This window comes from Myodes glareolus, chromosome 4 (genome assembly GCF_982192425.1).
Source record: "Myodes glareolus chromosome 4, mMyoGla1.1, whole genome shotgun sequence".
Lineage (NCBI taxonomy): Eukaryota > Metazoa > Chordata > Mammalia > Rodentia > Cricetidae > Myodes > Myodes glareolus.
Genome location: NC_142029.1, coordinates 25,878,264 through 25,897,416, shown reverse-complemented (window position 1 = coordinate 25,897,416; position 19,153 = coordinate 25,878,264). Strand labels below are relative to the sequence as shown.

At 42.5% G+C, this 19,153-nt stretch overlaps 1 protein-coding gene across 1 annotated transcript in view; it reads left to right on the top strand.

Annotated features, from left to right (window-relative positions):
* The first annotated feature begins 5,282 nt into the window (after positions 1–5,282).
* The window catches only part of Rab8b (RAB8B, member RAS oncogene family), a 69,519-nt gene continuing 55,648 nt past the window's right edge, over positions 5,283–19,153 (top strand). Inside the window, exon 1 of the mRNA XM_048424426.3 lies at positions 5,283–5,484. Coding sequence (XP_048280383.1) covers positions 5,361–5,484 — 124 coding nt within the window. The 5' untranslated portion in view covers positions 5,283–5,360. The remainder of the gene's footprint in view (positions 5,485–19,153) is intronic.

Sequence of the window (19,153 nt, the reverse complement as noted above, 5' to 3'; positions counted from 1 at the left end):
CACTTATCACTCAGCTTTCCACTTGTTCGCCCTCTCCTCACCTCGCTGAGAACAAACGGAGGCCGGGGACCACAGGACAGGTCTTTCTGTGACCTCCAGGTGGCCTTGCTGAGCTGGCTTCATAATATGAGCCTAATGAATATTTGTTTGAGCAGACATTATTAACCTGGTGATTGCTCAGGAAATATCAGTGGGCGGAAGAGTACAGCTTGTCTCTCTCTGATGAGGATAATTATAGAATTATACCAGCAGAATATCACTAAACAAATGGAATGTTTTTAGATGACACGCAGGTGATAAGGGAATTGGTATTTTTAAGGCCTTATCTTTCAGTGTGATCTTGACAAACTAGAAAAGGAATATATAATCAAACTGATTTCTTAAACACAACAATGAATAGTGCAATTACAGAACAAATAACAAATGCAGAGTAGAGTATAAATAGAAAGATACTGATGAGGCTCGAAGGATGTAGTCCTTTAGCCAATAAAAAAACCCAGATTCTCCCTGAAAGTTTGTTTGTTTGTTTGTTTTTCAAGTTAGCTGTACTGGTTGGCATGACTGACTGATGTTCACTCATTCATTCAATAACTTACCCAAGCACCTATTGTGTATAAAATGTCCAGCGGGGTATCTTGAGGAGACAAGAAGTTAGTGAGGTCTTTTTTCTAGACAAGTTCCAAGATTGAAGTGAGAAGACAAAGAAGAATACAAATTATTCCATTACACAGAGAGGACTTACACCACAGCTGAGTAATCGGTCAGGGAGGATAGTGACCATGAAGGACATCTCTGTAGTCCACCAGTGGCAGAGGGCCAGCACCCAAGAGTAGCTCGGGGGAAGCATCAACATGGAGGGTACAGTCTCATGGCCCAGAGGCTACTCACCCTTAATATACCAGGCCCATGTAAGCATCCGGGTTCCTCTAGAACACAACCGGGAGGAGGAAAATCCCCATAGTGACCAATATCTACTTTGCCAAGTAGAGGTCTCACCCACATTTAGTTTCCCTTAATAAAACATCTTTCATACTCAAATGTCATGGATCAACAAATCAAAATTCTTGGGCTGGGGAGACAGCTGAGTGGATGAAGTGCATGCCATGTAAGTGTGAAGACCAGAGTCCAGCTCCACAGAACCCACTTACATGTGGGTGCAGCATCAGCAGCGTGCATCTGTAATTTCAGCGTGCACCCATGCCAAGTGGACACGTGAGAATTCCTAGAAGCACATGTGTCAGCTAACCTGGTACATGCAGAAGGAATAACGAGACTCTACCTCAAACGAGACGGAAGACAAGGACTGCCATCTCAGGTTGTCCTCTGACCTCTGCATGCACACTGTAGCAGGTACTGCCCCCCAACATACACACAAACATGTGCACACATCTACACAACGTATATACACACATTTCAAAACAAATTCTTTCTGCGTTTGGTTTCTCAAGACGAGTTTTCTCTGTGTAACTCTTGCTCTGTAGACCAGACTGGCCTCAAACTCAGAGATCCACCTGCCTCTGCCTCCCGACTGCTCGGATTAAAGGTGTGTACCACCACTGCGAGGCTCAAAACAAATTCTTAACTTATACTGAAAATTTGCATAAATAATACAGTATTTCTCAAGAATGTCATAGTTGTTTTTGGTGGGGAGGCCTTGTCATCCAAAGGATAACTACTACAGGAGACAGTAATACCCTTGAATGTGTGTACAGCATGGCAGCTGTTTGCTATCATGAGCAAAGCCAGCCAGCCAGGAAGTCAGCTTCACACTCACACCAGATCCTTTTGGTATTATTATCTGTTTCATTAGAAAGTACACAAGGAAGAACTCAGATTGATGTGGTCTGGATGAGGTGCCTTCTCTGTGGCTAGAAGAGTCATGATCACACACACACACACACACACACACACACACACACACACACACACATCAAGATTCAGTCACCACTGGGAGAAGAAGAGCTAGCTTTATTTATTTATTTATTTTTATTTATTTATTTATTTATTTTGGTTTTTCGAGACAGAGTTTCTCTGTGGCTTTGGAGCCTGTCCTGGAATTAGCTCTTGTAGCTGAGGCTGGCCTCGGACTCACAGAAGGAAGAGCTTTCTAGAGTCAGAAAGAGAGATTATTTCGGTCATGAAATACACACAGGGCAAACTCCTGAGAGTTTGTATGTATTCAGTTTTTATCTACAACACTTACAATATGGAAGGCTTTCGCCAACATTTTCTTAATCAAGTTGAATGCCCATGCTCTCCACAGTGATGATGGGTTTGAGAAAACGGCAAAAAGCATGGATATAACTGTTTTCCTTGGATCACTATAATGTGACATTTTAGAAAAGGATATCATTAAATTGAAAAATATGTCAACAAGGAATCTATTGCCTGCTGTACCCTGATTCTATAAATACTTAGGATGAGACATTTGAGCAAACTGCTTAGAATCAATGGTACCCAGCACTATCACCATGAATCGGGTCTCTAATATACCAGTGTACAAAATCTGAAGATTAATAATGCATAATGAAAGAAAAAAATCTGATTTTTAAAAAATTTCAAAATATCAAAATGCCTGAATAGCTCACCGCTGGTGTACAAATGCAGGACTAGAAAGTCCCGATATTGTACATAGCCGGTAGTAGAAAGGAGCTGAATAACTGAAAACATTACAGAATTATTATTTTTTAAAAATTCCCTTTAATGAACAAAATTTCCCTAAGGAAATTTAGGGACTTAAAATTTCTTAGCTCTCACTTCTCTTCTGGATTAGCTATTTACTATGTAAGTACGTGCCTTTCCACAGAAAGAGAGTGCAGTAGCAGACATGGCTGTCAATAGTTACTGAAACCAAAAGATATTTCCTTTAAGATTTTTTATATGTATGGGTGTTTTGGTTACAGATGCACGATGCCACATGTGTGCAGTTCTCAGAGAGGCCAGAAGAGGGTATTGGGTCCCTTAGGACTGAAGTTATGGATGATTGTGTCACATGGGTGATGGGGACCTAACCAGGGTCCTCTTAAAGCAGCCAGCATTGTTAACCACTGAGTCATCTTTCCAGCTCCCCTGCCTCCAAAGTATTTCAATAGATATGAATCCTTCAAAAGAAAGAAGAAGGTCAGTGAGGTGGCTCAGCGTGCAAGTCTGATGACCTGAGTCTCATCCCCCAAACCTAAGTAAACATGGAAGGAGAAATTCCAGCTACATATTTTCCTCTGATCTCTTCACATAGGTCACAACACATACACATACATACATAGCCCTACCTGCACATACACATATGTACACAATGCTAATAAACATGAAAAAATTAAATTAAAAAATAGAGAAATTAAGCAGATTCCAGTGGTCTCTGAAGACTTCCTTCTAGTCTACGAATGAGGATCAAGGAATGGAACTGAGTCACCCACAACTGTTTAGACCCTGGGTGAAGTCAAGTTCAGAGGCACGCTCCAGAAGTTGGCTTGGGCGAAGAAGTTCAGTCTCTGCCAGAGGGAAGGGATTCCTTCCCCAAAGGGAGTTCAGTCTTTCCTCGGAACCATGACTGTGAGGACAGTCATGGAATGCATACTCTAGATATTAGATACTAAGTAGCAGAAGCAGCTTCTGCTCTCTGGGTACTGTGTGACCAATAACTGTGAGTTAATGATGCCTTTCATCTTCTCTCCACATAGAAAGCGAAGGTAATTAGGGCCAACTAAATTTTCCCCAACAATAGGACCATCATTGATATTGTACATAGGATCACAGGCATCCACATACATTTCAGAAGAGTTTGTGGACTTGTTCAATTAACAGTCCAAGTTTTTTTTTTCCCCCTTTTTCTTCCTCTAGTGATTAAGTCCACTGCTTCCTGTAACAACCTCTGCTAGAAGGTATTTCCTTGTCTCTAAGGTAAGTATTTGTCCTAGTGGTTCTCAGATAGTTTGGCGTCCAGCAGGGTCCCCTTAATTCTATTAAAAATTATTGAGGAATCCAAAGAACTTTTGCTGGTGTGTGTGTGTGTTGGGGCTGTGTTAGCTGCTGATATTTGACATTTTAAATTAAAATTGAAAATGAAGCAGCCATGGGATGAAGATTTCTGACATGGCAAAGCTGGTTTCCCTCACCTACTCCTTCCTCATGACCTGGACAGTAAACCCTTCTCTCACAGCAGCCTGATCTGGCTGGGTTTCTGCCACCTGCAGATAAAAGAGCACCGAACAATGAAGAATTAGTCTAAGGTAATAAATAATGAAGGCTTGAATTGAATACATCAAAGTGCTGTTTCCTCCCTTCCTTTTGCCACCCATTAATTGAAAGCCTCCTGAGGAGTGATAAATTTAAACACAGCTAACACCTACACTTCACAGCACCTTACGAGTTTCAAAGTGCTTTCACATTCAGTATTTAATTTTCACTACAACCCTATGAAGTAGTTTGTCTTACAGATGAGAAAACTGAGAAGTGCTAAGCCTGTTAGACTTCACACAGCGGTGAAATGGCTTATCCAAGACTAAATCCAAATCTTACTCTCTACAGCTTCATGGCCAAAGTTCCCGTCCGTGGTGATGCTACTTTACATGACACAGAACTGTAGCACAAGTCTTCCCACATTCTCTTTCTCGTTCTAAAAAAAAAAATCCATCCTCCTCCTACGGGTAGTGGGGCGCTGTCTCTGAGGTAGATCCTTTAAAATAATTATCCTATTTGGCTGTGGCCTGTCGTTCAGAGGGCACGAGTGGGAATGAACTGAGCAGAGTAATATCACTCTCTTGAGATCTATCACTAAGGGCCGTGGAAGGGACCTAGGAACCCGGGCAGAAACTGGAGAAGCAGGATAATACTCTACAGATAATCCGCAGACTTTGAGGACCACCGCATCTCTAAGAAAGCTTCCTTGCTCCGGGTCCAGGCGAGTAGATAACGCGAACTGCGGGACTCAGATTTCGAAGTCTTGGATTTGAAAGGTCCTCACGAACAAAGAAACAACAAAGTCAAGTTCCCAAGGCGAGAGAATAGGAATTCGAAACAAAGCGTCTTTTCCCAGTATGAGAGGAAACTCCTAGTGCACCGTTCCGCATCATGCAGATTTTGTTATCCATCGGGGTTACTTGGACAGCCCCGGCCAGGCACGCCCGAGGTGCTCCCAGAGTACTACAAATCCCATAAAGCCTCGCGGCGCGGAAGATGATGACAAAGCGTCGGCGGATTGGCCGGGGCAGGGCGGGGCGCTCCGGTCCCTTCCAAGGGGCGGGACTATAGGCGGGGCGGGCCGCGGGCGGCTCGGCGGACACGCCCCCTCGCCCGAGGCCCCCTCCGCGCCTCTTTCCACCGCCTCCTTGCTCTCCGCGGTCAGAGAGGGCCGGAGCGAGAAGATGGCGAAGACGTACGATTATCTGTTCAAACTGCTGCTCATCGGCGACTCCGGCGTCGGCAAAACCTGCCTCCTGTTCCGCTTCTCTGAGGACGCCTTCAACACCACCTTCATCTCCACCATCGGTGAGGGAGCGGCCGCGGCCCGGGACGGGAGCTGAGACACGGGGGGCGGGTGCCCAGGGGCCTGGGAGAGGGCACGCGAGGGCTTGACGCCCCGGGAGGGAGACCCCGGGGGCCGCCGAGAGGGCAGTGCGAGCCGGCAGGGCGAGGGTGAGAGGGGCGGGCGGGGACGCGGGGCTGCGGGCGGAGGACGGGGAACCGGAGCGGTCGGGAACCCGGGGTGTTGTAGACACGAGGGGGCTCCGGGGCGGCGGCAGAGGGGTCCCAGAGGGACAGAGTCGGGGGAACACAGGAAATTGTACGGAAGGAGAGAAGGAGGGGTAGAATGGATACGAACATAGATTAGAAAGACAGGAAAGAGGAAGGAAATGTGAAGGGGGAAATGAAGGGTTGAGGACTTAAGAGGGGCTTCAAATGAAGTAAAGGGACAGAGGACACCAGGGACGAGAGAAGTGAGACTAGGCGATCAGAAGGGAATTGGGGGGAATGAATGGATGTTCAGGAGGCAAGGAATGAAGCGACATTGGCTGTAAAGGTGTGCGCAGAGATGCCAAGAGAAAATGCAGAAGAAAATAGTATGTGGGAGAGGGCTCAGGAGGACCAGAGGGCAGCATGAGGCTACTTGATGGAGAAAGTAAAGGAGAGCTGGGTGTTAGCTAGAAAGGAGAAGGGGAAGCAGCGGATGTAGTGCAGGGGCTGAGCAGAGAAAAGAGAGGAAATGGAAAACGTGGGGCGCAGGACTTTCCCCAGTAACTGGGAACGCTGGTTCCCATTTTCTCTTGACTTCTTTGAATCAAGATTTTAAAAGTGACTAATGATGGGGTAATGTCTATGGAGCGCCAAGTTCTTCTGCGTGTTAATAGGTATTAAGGGGGCTGGCGACTCTTGGGGATGATGTGGTCAGAAATGTATTGTTCACCCCTTCACTCTGTTTCTTGGGAAGCAGTATCTCAACTTTTTAAATTCTTGAGCTTGAGTATTTAGTAACATCTAAGACACGTGATTGAGCTCATATTCCACCTGCCTCCCTATATAGTTTTCTTTGATTCTAATTACTTTTTAGGTGAATCACAACATTCTATATATTTCCCAATTGCTTCAAGGAAAAAACATTTCCACTCGTCCCTGGGAACTGTCCTTCTTATATCTGTAGTAAAAGACATTTGTGTGCAGGTAACAGGATCTTTAACTTATAAACCTGAAAAGCAAATCAAAACTTGTTTTAAGCTTTCGGTAGAATAACCTTAACATCATTCTCCTTGTTAAATAGCTGCAGTCAATTAAGTTCCCTAAGTATCAGCTTTTTGGTTGCCTGGGTGATCTTTCTAGTCTCCAGTACTAGCTTATTTAGGCACCTTTCAAATGGTTTTCCAAGTGAACCACAAGTCATGGGGAACCAGTGTGTTGGTAATAAGTATGGTTAAGTGGCTGGAAAGTTACCTCAGTGACTTGCTGCTCTTACAGAGGACCCAGGTTTTGTTCACAGCACCCACCTGGCACCTCACAACTGCCTGTAACTCCAGTTCCATGGGACCCAACACCCTCTTCTGGCCTCTGTGGGGACCAGACATTTACATGTGCACACGTAAAAAAATACTCATACTTGAATTAAAAAAAAACAGAAGAGCAAATCTATGTTTAAATAGTTGTATATTCTTTTAAGTAGGTATATTGTTTTCTTCTGATTTCCTTCATACAGTCTGAATGGAAATCTGGGTGTTGTGATGTCTGAGCTTAAGGAAGTTTGAGTTGCAAGTTCTTGGCAGTTAGTCTTGAGTGGGACTTTTCTTTTCTGAGGAAGCAGATTTTAAATGTCATCTTGCATCTCGCAAGTGTATTTGTAAGAGGCTTGGTGGAAGCTGGTACAGCTACCAAAGGACATTCATTTTTGGTATCAATTTCAAAACCCCAAATAACTCTGGTTCAGTGCTGATTGCATACTGCAGTACAGATGGTAAAGGGCAGGCCTAACACGCTGAGTGGGGAGGCCTCTGTCTTTTCTGTGTGGGACTCGCTCAGGGTTTCCTCCTGCCGTGAAAGTGAGTAAAGATTGACAAGAGAAGTAGCTCAGCAGCTGAGAATGCTTGCTGCACTTCTAGAGGACCCAAGTTCAGTTCCCAGGGCCCGCATCAGGTGGTTCACAAATACCCATAGGCCTATCACTTCAACTGCAGAGCAGCCGACTTCTCCTGGTCCCTGGACAGTCCATTCACATGGGTTCATCTCAAACACAGGTGCACACAGTACACATAAACCTTTTTAAAGGAAAAAAAAAGAAAATGAATAAATTTCACTGATATAGTTTTTTAAATTCTTTGGATTCCCCCACAATAGATTTACTAGTCAATTCATCCCCCCTCCCCTCTACACTTTGTGCCACATTTCCTATAAGGATATTTACTATACAAATGTAGTATTTTTTTAACATAGTATTTTTTTAAAAAATTACTTTTCTGGGCTAGGGATTTAACTCAGTATACTGTATATACTCATATACTATACAGTATATGCTTAACATGGGTGAGGTGCAGCACTTAATCACTTAAGCCTTCCCCTGACTATGCTTGTGTGTATGTGTGTGTGTGTAGTATATTACATTTCACAGTGAAGGATTAGATTCTTTTTTGAGTGGATTATTTTTAGTGATTGAAATAGCAGTTATTAAAACATTAAAACTAGTGTCCTTCGGTGGCTTAGATTAGGAGATAGATTTTCCGTGGTTAATCTCATGGGAACTCTTGGTCTTTGTACTCTGTGTGTGGCAAATGTGGTGAAAAAGAAGCTTCAAGCCGTTCTTCAGTTGATATGGAGGAAGGGAAGATCCCATGCGTCTTGCTTAGGCCCAGCGCTCCCACGGATGTGGTAGTAGACAGCCAGACACCTTCTAGAGCTGAAACTAAAATGCTTTGCAGTGGCAGCTATGCTCGAACAGTGGGGTGAAGTCATAGCACTCTCCTCATGACTGCGAACACAGATGTGAAATACCACATTTCAAGTAGCTGTGTCACTCCCTGCCAAACCCCAAACTGCATCTCCAGGTGATCTGAGGTGGTTGAGGTGACAGTTGATAACCCATCTTTTCTCACCATAATTTAAGTGTCCATTTGTGTAAATTCTAGAGTTTTCTATGGCTGGGCTTGTCAAGGTTTTTTTGTGACTCTGCTGACAGACTTGATAAGCACCACGCCCCAGGAGAGAGTCCTCCTGAAGGCCTGGGGTTTGTGTGTGTTTGGCAGATAGGTCCTGTGTCTGCTTTTTACTATGAAGGCATGCTTTCATTTTGTGTCTTGCCAATGTTTTTAAAAACGAGGTTCTTACATCCTTAGACTGTATGGATGGGGGTTCTGTCATCATGAAAGAGGAGACAGTCATTTTGGCTCTAGATAAAATTGTCTCATATACTTTCTTTTCATTTCCCTAAGGCTTGGCACTTTGAGTCCTTTCTGTACTTTGGCAGGGTAAAGGTAGATTTTTTTTTCACGTGGCTTACTGGGAATCTTCTGGTCTATCATGGAGTAAGGATGCTTTAGCCTCTTGGAATTACAGGTGTAATGCCTCAGAGCAACTAACTAACTTTCTAGTTTATACTGGAAAATTGAAAAGTTTTTATTGGCTCCTGCCCCATCCCTTACATAATCATTCTTAACACTTAGATAAATATCTTTAAATATAATATTAAGACAGTAGGAAATGGTGATACTATTCGCTATATGTTATGTTTCCTGTGGGATGTGGGTGGTTTTAATATTGATATGAAGGCACCCTGACGTCTTGAAATGGCCTTGTATTGAACAAGGTGCTGGTCGAACAGAGAGAGAACAGTACTCTGCCCTGTAATGGGGCCTTCTAAGCCAACTCCCTTTGCTGCCTCTCCTCCTCCCTGCCCCCTTCTTCCTGTTAGGTATTTCCTGAGTGGTTTCATTATTTAGTATAGTCATTGTTTGACATCAGAGAGAGTTGTAGAAATTATCTCCTTTATGCCCTGTCCCAGCTTTACGAATGCAAAAACTCTATCTTTAGCAGAACTATTGGTAAAACTTCAAATCCAAGTCTTTATCCTTTCGTCATTGCAGATGAGTGTGAGCCTCTCTGTAAAGCCACATTTTCCGGAGAGTAATTCCACTTTGTGCATTAGGTTTGTGTCTGTGTATGTGGGAAAGTAAGGTGTTTCCATTTTGATTAGCATTCTGTTAAGGGAAATAGTCTTGAGAGACTCTGTATGGGGATAACTTGGCATATAGCCTTTGCCCTTTCTTCCAGGCCTGGAGTTTCAGGTCAAAAGATCATAGTGCACCCTGCCTTTACATTCCTTCCACGTGTGAAATAACTCATGAAATCATTTTTGTAGCCCCTTACAGGTAGTTGTTGATGCTAAATGCCAGCAGAACACTTTTGGGCATTGTATTCTGTCCCATTGTATTCTTGTCTTGGGTTCATTTGCCTTGAGTCAGTTAACAGCATGGGTCAAATGATGTTCTTGTTTTGTTTTTGCTTTTACATTTTAAAAGAAATTGTTAAAGATGACAGCAATGAAGACTATGCAGCAAAGACTTTATGTGACCCACCAAGTTATTTACTAACTGACTGGTTCTTTGTAGAACAAGTTTGTTGACCCTTGCTTAAATGTAAACCTGCTTTTGGTTGTTCTCCTTTCAAAACTTCTCAAGGCTTACTAACTGAAAAACAGTCTGTCATATTTACATTTTTATCCAAGATTATATTAACATCTGGCTGAGCATAAGCCAGATACATAGAAAAAGTCGATTTTCATAGTTGTTTTTCTTGGTTTCAACTTCTCAAACTAAAATACCAAAGAACATGCAAGTTCAAATTGAACATTTTGTGCAAAAAAGCCTTATTTTAATGTCATGTTCTTTCAAAGCCCTCGGGTAGGCTTCCCTTCTCAGTGCTAGTGTTGATAGCAATGTGAGGCAGAAGTAGGACTTAGTGGTGGATGGTAAAGGGTTACACTCCTCTCTGTGATGAGAAAAACCTGTCTAGAAATGCAGGCGTGAGGAAAGTGAGCGGTGGGTCTGAATGTGGATCTGTCTGAAGTGTTCTTTACTAGAGAGCTTCAGCCACCCTTCTGCAGGCAGAAGTAGGGGGTGGGTTCACTGGCAACAACAGCAATGTTGTCTGTATCTACTGAAAAAAGCCAGAGGGGAATCAGTTTGGATAGTGTTTTAGAGGAAAATAAGTTTAGTCTTTGAAGATCAGGAAAGATTTAGTCGTTGATTTTTGAACTGAATCTGGAAGGAAGGATGGAGCTGCAGTGAGGATAATAGGAGCTGCGGGCCTGGCCTGGGGCAGCCCCAAGGTCTGGCTCTGCCGCCTGCCTGCAGCTCTCTGCTGCAGATCAGCGCTCCTGTGTGTGTAACCACACCTGGAACATTTGTCAGGCAAGGGTTCTCATAGCAGGATGAGGAGGGGGTTCCAGATGGAGGAGTAGATGCTAGACAGTGAGTCAGATTGTGGAGCAAGAGATGTATGTAGCTGTGGAAAGATGAAGCGAGAAAGGCAGAGTAAGATTATCAGCTGCTCCTGCCTGGGCCAGGGTGCAAGTTCAAATAAGGGCCCGAATGGGACGCGGTAGAGGTGTGGACCTTGGCCAGCTGCATTGTTATCATTGCCAGGTTGGAAATCTTGCCCTCAAGATAGGCTAAACTTTTCTTAGAAAACCACAAACATATGGGCAGTTTAAAAGTAGCTAAACATGTTGTGGTGCAGGTAAAACAGACATATCTGTGGTTAGTGGAGGCTTGTGAACCGCCTACTACAAACCAGGCATGGTGCTCAAGGATGAATGGTAGTTACAGTATTTGAAAATGGATCCTTCATCAGGATTGTGTTTTCATGAATATACCCTTAGTCATTTTCAGGTCCTACGTAGGTGAAGCAGAACGGTTCTGCCATCTGTGGTGGCAGGGAGATGGCGTGATGGATTCAGAGGTGCAGCAGGTCCCAAGTCAGATGGGTTTGCATCCTCTTCCTAGATTGGAGGCCTAGGATGAATAAGTCATTCTCAGCCCTTAGCGAATTCATCAGTGATGGAGTGTGATCATCTATATGTAGTTTTCAGGGTCTGTGAGTTTCCCAAGACAAGAATCAAGTCAGAATCAGTTAGTAAATGTCCAAGGCCTATTTTATAGAAGTGTGCAGTGAATGAATGGATAGATGGATGAATTGTGAAAGCAGTTATGGACTGTAGAGAAAACATTGCATGAATTTTTTGTCTTTCATAGTGTTCGACATGACTAGATTATAGATCTCTGAATTGAGATAAGTGTTGAATTTGACTTGTTAATATAGAAATGCTGTCTTCTCTAGTGTAAAATGCTGTTTACTTTCCTATAATCAGTTTTAGAATATAAAAGCGATTTCACTTATCTCTTGGTGTGCGTAATAAGCCATTTTAACACCCTGCTTCCAACCCCCCACTTTCATAAATACCAAACAGAAAATGAGTGAAATCACTGGGTGTGCATTAGAAGAGCCATTTCAGCTTTGTCTCTGCCCATTAGCTTCAAACAATGCAACAGATGCCTGTTAACAGTTTCATGCCCATTTTTAATTAGCAGATGGAGTTGTGTTTGTGTCTGTGTTCTGCCCAGCACTTGTCTGAATCACAGGGTACTGTGTGGATTAGGAATAGACTGGACTTTTAGACTGAATACAATCAAATTCTATTTTAAAACATTTATATATGCTTATTATATAGAACCAATTATGTACCAATGAGATAGCCTATATCTAGAAGAAAACTAGTGCATACAGTGTGTTTTCTGTCATTATTAAAGAAAGGAAATTACTATTTTATGCTTTCAGTGTAATTGCCATTTTGTGGCATTTCTTGAGGTAAATTCTCATGAGGTAGCTTTCTTTAAAGATTCAGTGTGTCTTTTGGCTTAGTGTGTTGAGGGCTACTCAGCACTGTGAGGGAAATGCCACTGTCGGTGGGTTGGTGTGGCTTGCTGGAAGGCTGCTTTCTGTGGATATCTGAAGTCCTATCTGAGCCCAGCAAGATGGAGGATGATGGTGGATTCCTAACATCTGTCATGGGGAAGTGGGGGGGGGGGTGGCACCTTCCTGCACATATGCTGTTTTCTAACATGAGCAGGTAGCTATTGTTCATGCAACATGTTATGACTAAATTTTAGTATTAACAAATATTAGACAGTAATTATTAGATTTATTGTAAGAAATGATGTGTCCTTTTTCTTTAAAAAGATTTATTTATTCTTATTTGTGTGTCTGTTTGAGTATACATTCACATATTCACGTGTGCGTGCAGGTGCCGGTAGACGGTGTCACATCTTTGGAACTGGAATTACATGTGGTTTCTATGCTCAGTTTTTAAGTTATGGGATTTTTCTTGTTTTGAATTGAATGAATAAGAACCTGAAAGGAATGGCTTCTTTGAAAAAGAAACTAATAAGATTTTGATGCTTAGCTGCTCAGGGCTTCCTTTGGGAAGCCACGTGAAGTGATAGAAGCTTATTTTCCCAGCAGCCATGCAAGCTGCTTTCTTGCTGCCTTACCTGTAGGACTTAACCCTGCTAATTAGGCACTTTGGTATTTACCTGTTGCTGAACCTTTGGATGTTCCCTGGGAGCTCTTTTCCTCCTCACTACAGAATTTTGTTTTTTGGCTCCCAGAGTAAATGCTAAAAAAGCTCTTTGTGGTATCATGATCATCAAATTTAGGTGTGTGGTTATACTAACACAGACCACAGTGGCAGCTGGCAGCTGGTGGCAGCATGGCACAATTTCAGGTTGCTTTGCAAAAGCAGAGTTAGGTGTGGAATCCCATCTCATCCTGGTAAAAGCCAACCACAGAGAGATTAGGTAATACATAAAGTTCCAAAGCTTTTGACTGCCAGAGTTTGGACTGGCAGGGCTTCTCACTTCATATTTAATTTTGCTGTTTTGTTGAAGAACTAGGCAGTACTTATTTTAATAAATCACAGGTACTTTTCCTGATATATAAAGTAGAAGGGCAATCATATTGTTCAAGTTCTGTTTTGAAATATAGGGTAAAAGCTGAATTATATTAATGTATTTTTTATGACATGAGATGTTTATCTGGAATAGGTGTTCGGAAGTATTTGTTATCTCCATAAACACATGTAGATACATAAAGGCCAATAGAAAGGTGAAAAGCTTGCATTGTGAGATGCCAGTGGCCAGCTGTACCCTGTTTGTTTGTTGTTTATGAATCAGGATGGGGTGGGTTGCTTTGTATGGTTTTCAATGAGGAAGTCTTTACTGTTTTATAAAGTACTCTGATAAAATCTTTGTAACAGCTTAGAAAACAGCTATTTATTGAGAGTTCTCTATTCCAGTTTTAAAGTGACTCGGGTTATTTTTTTCGTTTTGCTGGCCATTGTTAGCACCCCACTCCTACTGTACTTGGGGAAAAGGGCTTGCCATGGGCGAGAAAGAGACTGAAAACCATACCCTGTGCCCTTCTACCAGTTTCTTTGTCCCTTCTTCAGTGTCTTGCTTCATGTTGGCAGCTAAAATTAACCGTTGGGTGAGGATTTAGAAAACTCCTGCCTAGCAGTCTGAGAATCAATAGTGACCTTTTCTTGCTATTTCCCTTCTATACTGTTTAGAGCTGGATGGTAGAAAACGATGCTTGTTTTACGTAGTCCTAGCAGCAGTGAGCAATGACACGGGAATGAGGCTGTTACCCAGAGTATTTGAGTTGGTGCATTTCCCATTGTGTTACTTACATTATTTTAAAATATTCTAATCCCACAGTATGAAACTTTTATGGAAAATTTTAAGTAGTTAATTTCCTATATATAAAATTTCATTGTAAATTAAAATATTAAACCTGTATATAGATTATCATTAAAGATGTTTCCATGTCTTGGTCTCTCAGTCTTTAACCTTGATAAATACCATTACATTGTAAATTTAGGTTGTGCTCTCCTTTAATTTACCACATTTTTCTGTTTAAATGGTCTCTTAGTTACTGTAAACACAACCTGTAGTATTGTGCAATACAATGGCTATGTGCTTCCTTCCAGGTACAGGCTTTTTCCCTAAGTGTAAAATGAAAGGGCAATCCCCCAAAATGATGATCAAGTTTTGCTATGAAATACAGGGAAAGGGGTTGGAGAGATGGCCCAGTGATCAAGAACATTGGCTGCTCTTCTAGAGGACCTGGGTTCAAATCCCAGCAACCACATGGCATCTCACAGTTGCCTGTAACTTCAGTTCCAGAGGATCTGAGGCTGTCCTCTGGCCTCCACAGGGACCAAGCACATATGTGGAGCACAGACATACAACACCCATACACATAAACAAACACCCATACACATAAAATAGATTTAAAAAATAAATAAAGATAATAAAGAGTAGGGGACATAACTTGGTAGAGTGCTTGCCTAGCAGTATAAATCCTTGGGTTCAATATTAAGGAAAGAAAAATACAAATATTAAAAAAGAAATACAGGGTAAACTTCTTAAAGATTTATTTAATTTATTTTTTGTTTATGTGTGCCTGTGTGAGTTTTATAAGCACATGTGTTCAGATGCCTGAGGAGGTCAGAGAGTGTCAGATCACCTGGAACTAGAATTTCAAGCTGGGAACTTGCAGGGAACTGAAACTAGGTCCTCTAAAAGAGCAGAAATGCTCTTAACCATGGAGCCATCTCTCTTGTCCCCTCAACTGCTTAAATATTGAACTGTTAGTTTATTTCTTATGTTTATCTGGAAGAGATATTGCGAAATACTCATCTCCTTAAATCACACACAAGCACACAGACTCTAGGGGAGAACGATGACTGCCTGCACTGTTATTGTTGACTGCTTGTAAATCCCGTCTTCCGTCTGCTATTGCACAAGCTCCTCTCAAGGACCTTAGGCTGGCTGCTTCCCTGTCTTCAGAGTCTCCCAGCAGCATCGTTTTGCCAGTCTGTTAAATCATTGTCTATAAAGAAGAATAGATTTCCCTTTTTTATTCTCCAGCTAATGATTATGGTTTCTTCTCACCAGTGGGCACTAGTGTTTGACATGTTAGAAGGCAGGGTGAGGAAGCAGTAGCCTTGTGTTGCTTTTGTAGACTGGCTAAAGGTTTGTAGCACTGAAGAGATTGTCTGGTGTTGTTAGTCCTGTTATGAGCATTGGCTGTCTGATTTCATGTCTCCTTTCTCTCGCACCTCATTTGTCTTCAATTCTCTTGCTTTAAAAAGGAACTAATAGTTGAGCGTACGAATCTGGATGTGGTTAACATACTGTGAAAGAAAAAAATGAAGGGGTTAAATCTAGATATCTGGACTCCAAGGACATATGATTTTCTGTTTACTTTTGGGTTTTATAAAGGGAAGCTGGATCCAGGTGGTGGTGATGGCACACGCCTTTAATTCCAGCACTCGGGAGGCAGAGGCAGGTGGATCTCTGTGAGTTCAAGGCCAGCCTGGTCTACAAGAGCTTGTTCAGGACAGGCTGCAAAGCTACAGAGAAACCCTGTCTCGAAAAACCCAGTAGCTAGTCAACTACTCAGTTTAAACACGGCATTTTCTTTGTTTGTCCTATCAACATTTGTATGTGTGCTTGAATGTGGGTGTGCACGTGTGTGTGCTCATATGTAGAGGCCAGGGGTCAACCTCGGTTGTTGTTCATCAGACAGAATCTCTCATTAAACCTGAAACTTGGTGTTTCAGCTAAGCTGGCTAGCCAGCGAGGATCAGGAATCTTCCTGTCTCTGCCTCTGCCCCTGCCAGGCCAGTTCTGGGATATAAGCACATGCCACCAGGCCCAGGTTTTATGTGAACTCTGGGGATCAAACTCAGGTACTTGCACGGCAAACACTTGACTGACTGAGCCATCTCTCCAGACACAACCACTTTTGTTTTGGGTCTGAAAAACTTTGAGAATGGAAAAAAAAAATGAAGAGTATCCAAGTCATTTTAATACAGCAATAGGAAAAACTGCAGCAGGATAAATAATGGTGTTATGAAAGTGCCAAAGAGAGGTTGAGGAGAGCTTGTAGGAGAAAAGTGTACGCAAACTTGTCAGAATCTGAAGGAGGGGTGAGTTACTAGAATGGGAGAGAGGAAGGAGAGAGGATTCTCTGGGCAAGGGGCCACTGCCTGCATGGCCAGCTGCCTGCATGGCCAGCATAGCTTCCTGGAGGAACTCTGGCTCCTGGACCAATGGTAGAGGATGTGACCAGGGGTAAAGGTAGAGGGTGCTAGAGGGAGAAACTTTTAACCTCCTTAGTCAAGCCTCTGGGCCTTAGCTTGAGGGCAGCAAGGAGCCATGGAAGGATGTCATCCAGGGAAGCAAGTTAGGGTTAGCAATCCCAGGTGCCTCTTCCTTCCCTTGGGCTATTACTATTGGCGGAGTGTTTCCACTCCTGTCTCTGCATATAACCCTCGCATTACCACAGAAGATGTGAAGGGAGATGATTGCCATGTCCTAGGTGAGGAGCTTGAGGCTTGGAGGAGAATGGACTCTGTCAGTCCTGTGAGTAGATAATGGAGCCCAAACCTGCAACTCACACCAGTTCTGGGCCCTTTGTCCATGGCAAGCTGAATCTCTTAAAGTGGCTACTGACATTTTCTATGGGTTTCAGTGTGTTGAGCTTTTATTTAGGCCCAGGAACAGCCCCTTTCAGTGATCTGAAAGAACTGTGTAGATAAACCCGGAAACCCTTAAGGGTACTGAGTGGGAACATGAACAAGCCCCAGCAGCAGCTAATGCTGATGTGCATATGTTGCCTCTTGGCTTGGGAGGTCAGTGAACTTGTGATTTCAAGTTGTCTCTTAGCTACTAACTAGTCCTTTAGGAAGAAATCAGATATGTGCACAGCAGAATGGGGGTATGAGGGCTAGAGTTTAATTATGAGCCCTACTCTGGTGGAAAGGGAACTGATTATACCAGAAATCTCTGCATTGCCTCTCCACATGGTCCCATTGGTTTATTTATGTGTGCTTGGCTTTATATGGGCTGTAATTTGCTAGGAACAGCTACCTTAATTGTGAACTTCCTTCCTTCCTCATGTCAGGTTTAATCCTCCTGTTAGCCAATCCTTTTTTTTTGAGGGTGAAATTCTGTCTAATCCTGGCTTTGTTTAGGAAACCCGTTTGGCAAAGTTTTCCTCAGTGGTGTTGTAAAGTAGACCTACCTACATCTGGCTTGTTTCTAACTTTGAGCCTCCAGCATGCCACTGTGAGCCAGGACAAAGAAAAGTCTGAGCAGCTAACTTGATGTGACAAGTCCACTTACTCTGTCACGTGAACATGCACCTGGGTGCTCCACAGTCTCAGTTTTTACGGTGCATGTTGATACGGATTGACTCCTGGAAGGCTAGAAGCAGAGCTGAAGGCCTCCTAGATGCAGGCTACTGTGGGAAAGATGTTCATCACACAGCTTCAGGCAAGTCAGTAATAAAGCTTCATGTGCAGAAGGGATCTTGTGCTGAAGAGTCTAAAGTCTTTAGAGCTCTGCTCCAAGTTCTAACCAGTGGACAAAGTGGGAGAGTAGACAGAAAAGCCCAAACAGTTTATGTAAAAGAACTTGGGCTTTTGTCCTGGAAACCCCCAAGTTGAGCTGATTTTAACATTTCCTGTTTGAGATTCTTAAGGTAAATTAATTTTAGCATTTTCTTAATTAATAAAGGAACTTCTTGTTAGGACTTTTGAGAAAGAGATGCATTATTGTGTGTAACATAGGTTTAAAACTACTCTCTCTCACACACATACAAACAGAGCTATGCATGTGGGAACTGGATAAATCAAGTTAGTTCCAGTTAACCATATAAGTGTAGACAGCTAAATGGACCTGGAAATCCCAGGGGACTTAATTGGATAGCATTTGCCCTTCATAAGAACTACCATTTATGCCAGGTGGTGGTGGTGCATGCCTTTAATCCCAGCACTGGGGAGACAGAGGTAGGCGGATCTCTTTGAGTTCCAGGCCAACCTGATCTACAAGAGCTAGTTCCAGAACAGGCTCCAGAACTACAGAGAAACACTGTCTTGAAAAACCAACCAACCAAAAAAAGAGGCATCTATTAGGATGGATCCTATAAAATAATGGACAGGAAGATCTTGCTTATTTTAATGAGGTGTATATCAGTGTTCTAGAAAGTTTAGGACTATGTGTATTTTTTACATTATTAGAAATATTGCCTAGATTCATCTCTAGAGTGAAGTTCATCGCTCATTTGGCATAAGGAGACCCCTGTACAACATGTCAGTGTAAAGTGCAATTTCTTGGCCTTCAGCTACTATATATTCTCAGGGGAGTGAGAATTTGGAGGAAAACACAAACAAAAAAACTAGTATAGAATACTCTGTCCAGAAGGGACAAATATTTCAATTTAAATATTCTAGCTCCATGACCTCTCTTAGGGCTCTGAATTTTTAGTGCAATGAGTTTCAGAGTGAAATCTCCTGAATTGTAATGAATTTGTTTGCATACATGAATTTGAACAATACATTAAATCTTGAAACATTGTATATGATTTTAATGGAGTAAATTACCCAGCTTGAAAGCTAGTTAATAGTTTTTCTTTACCTAATAATCAAGATGATGATACTTTAATCTTAGAAAAGTCATTAATCACGCTTTTACAACATCAGTGCATGCTATTAATTTCTTCGTAATCATTAAGCTGTCTTATTAGGAAAATTAGGGAAATAAATGTGTCAGCATAA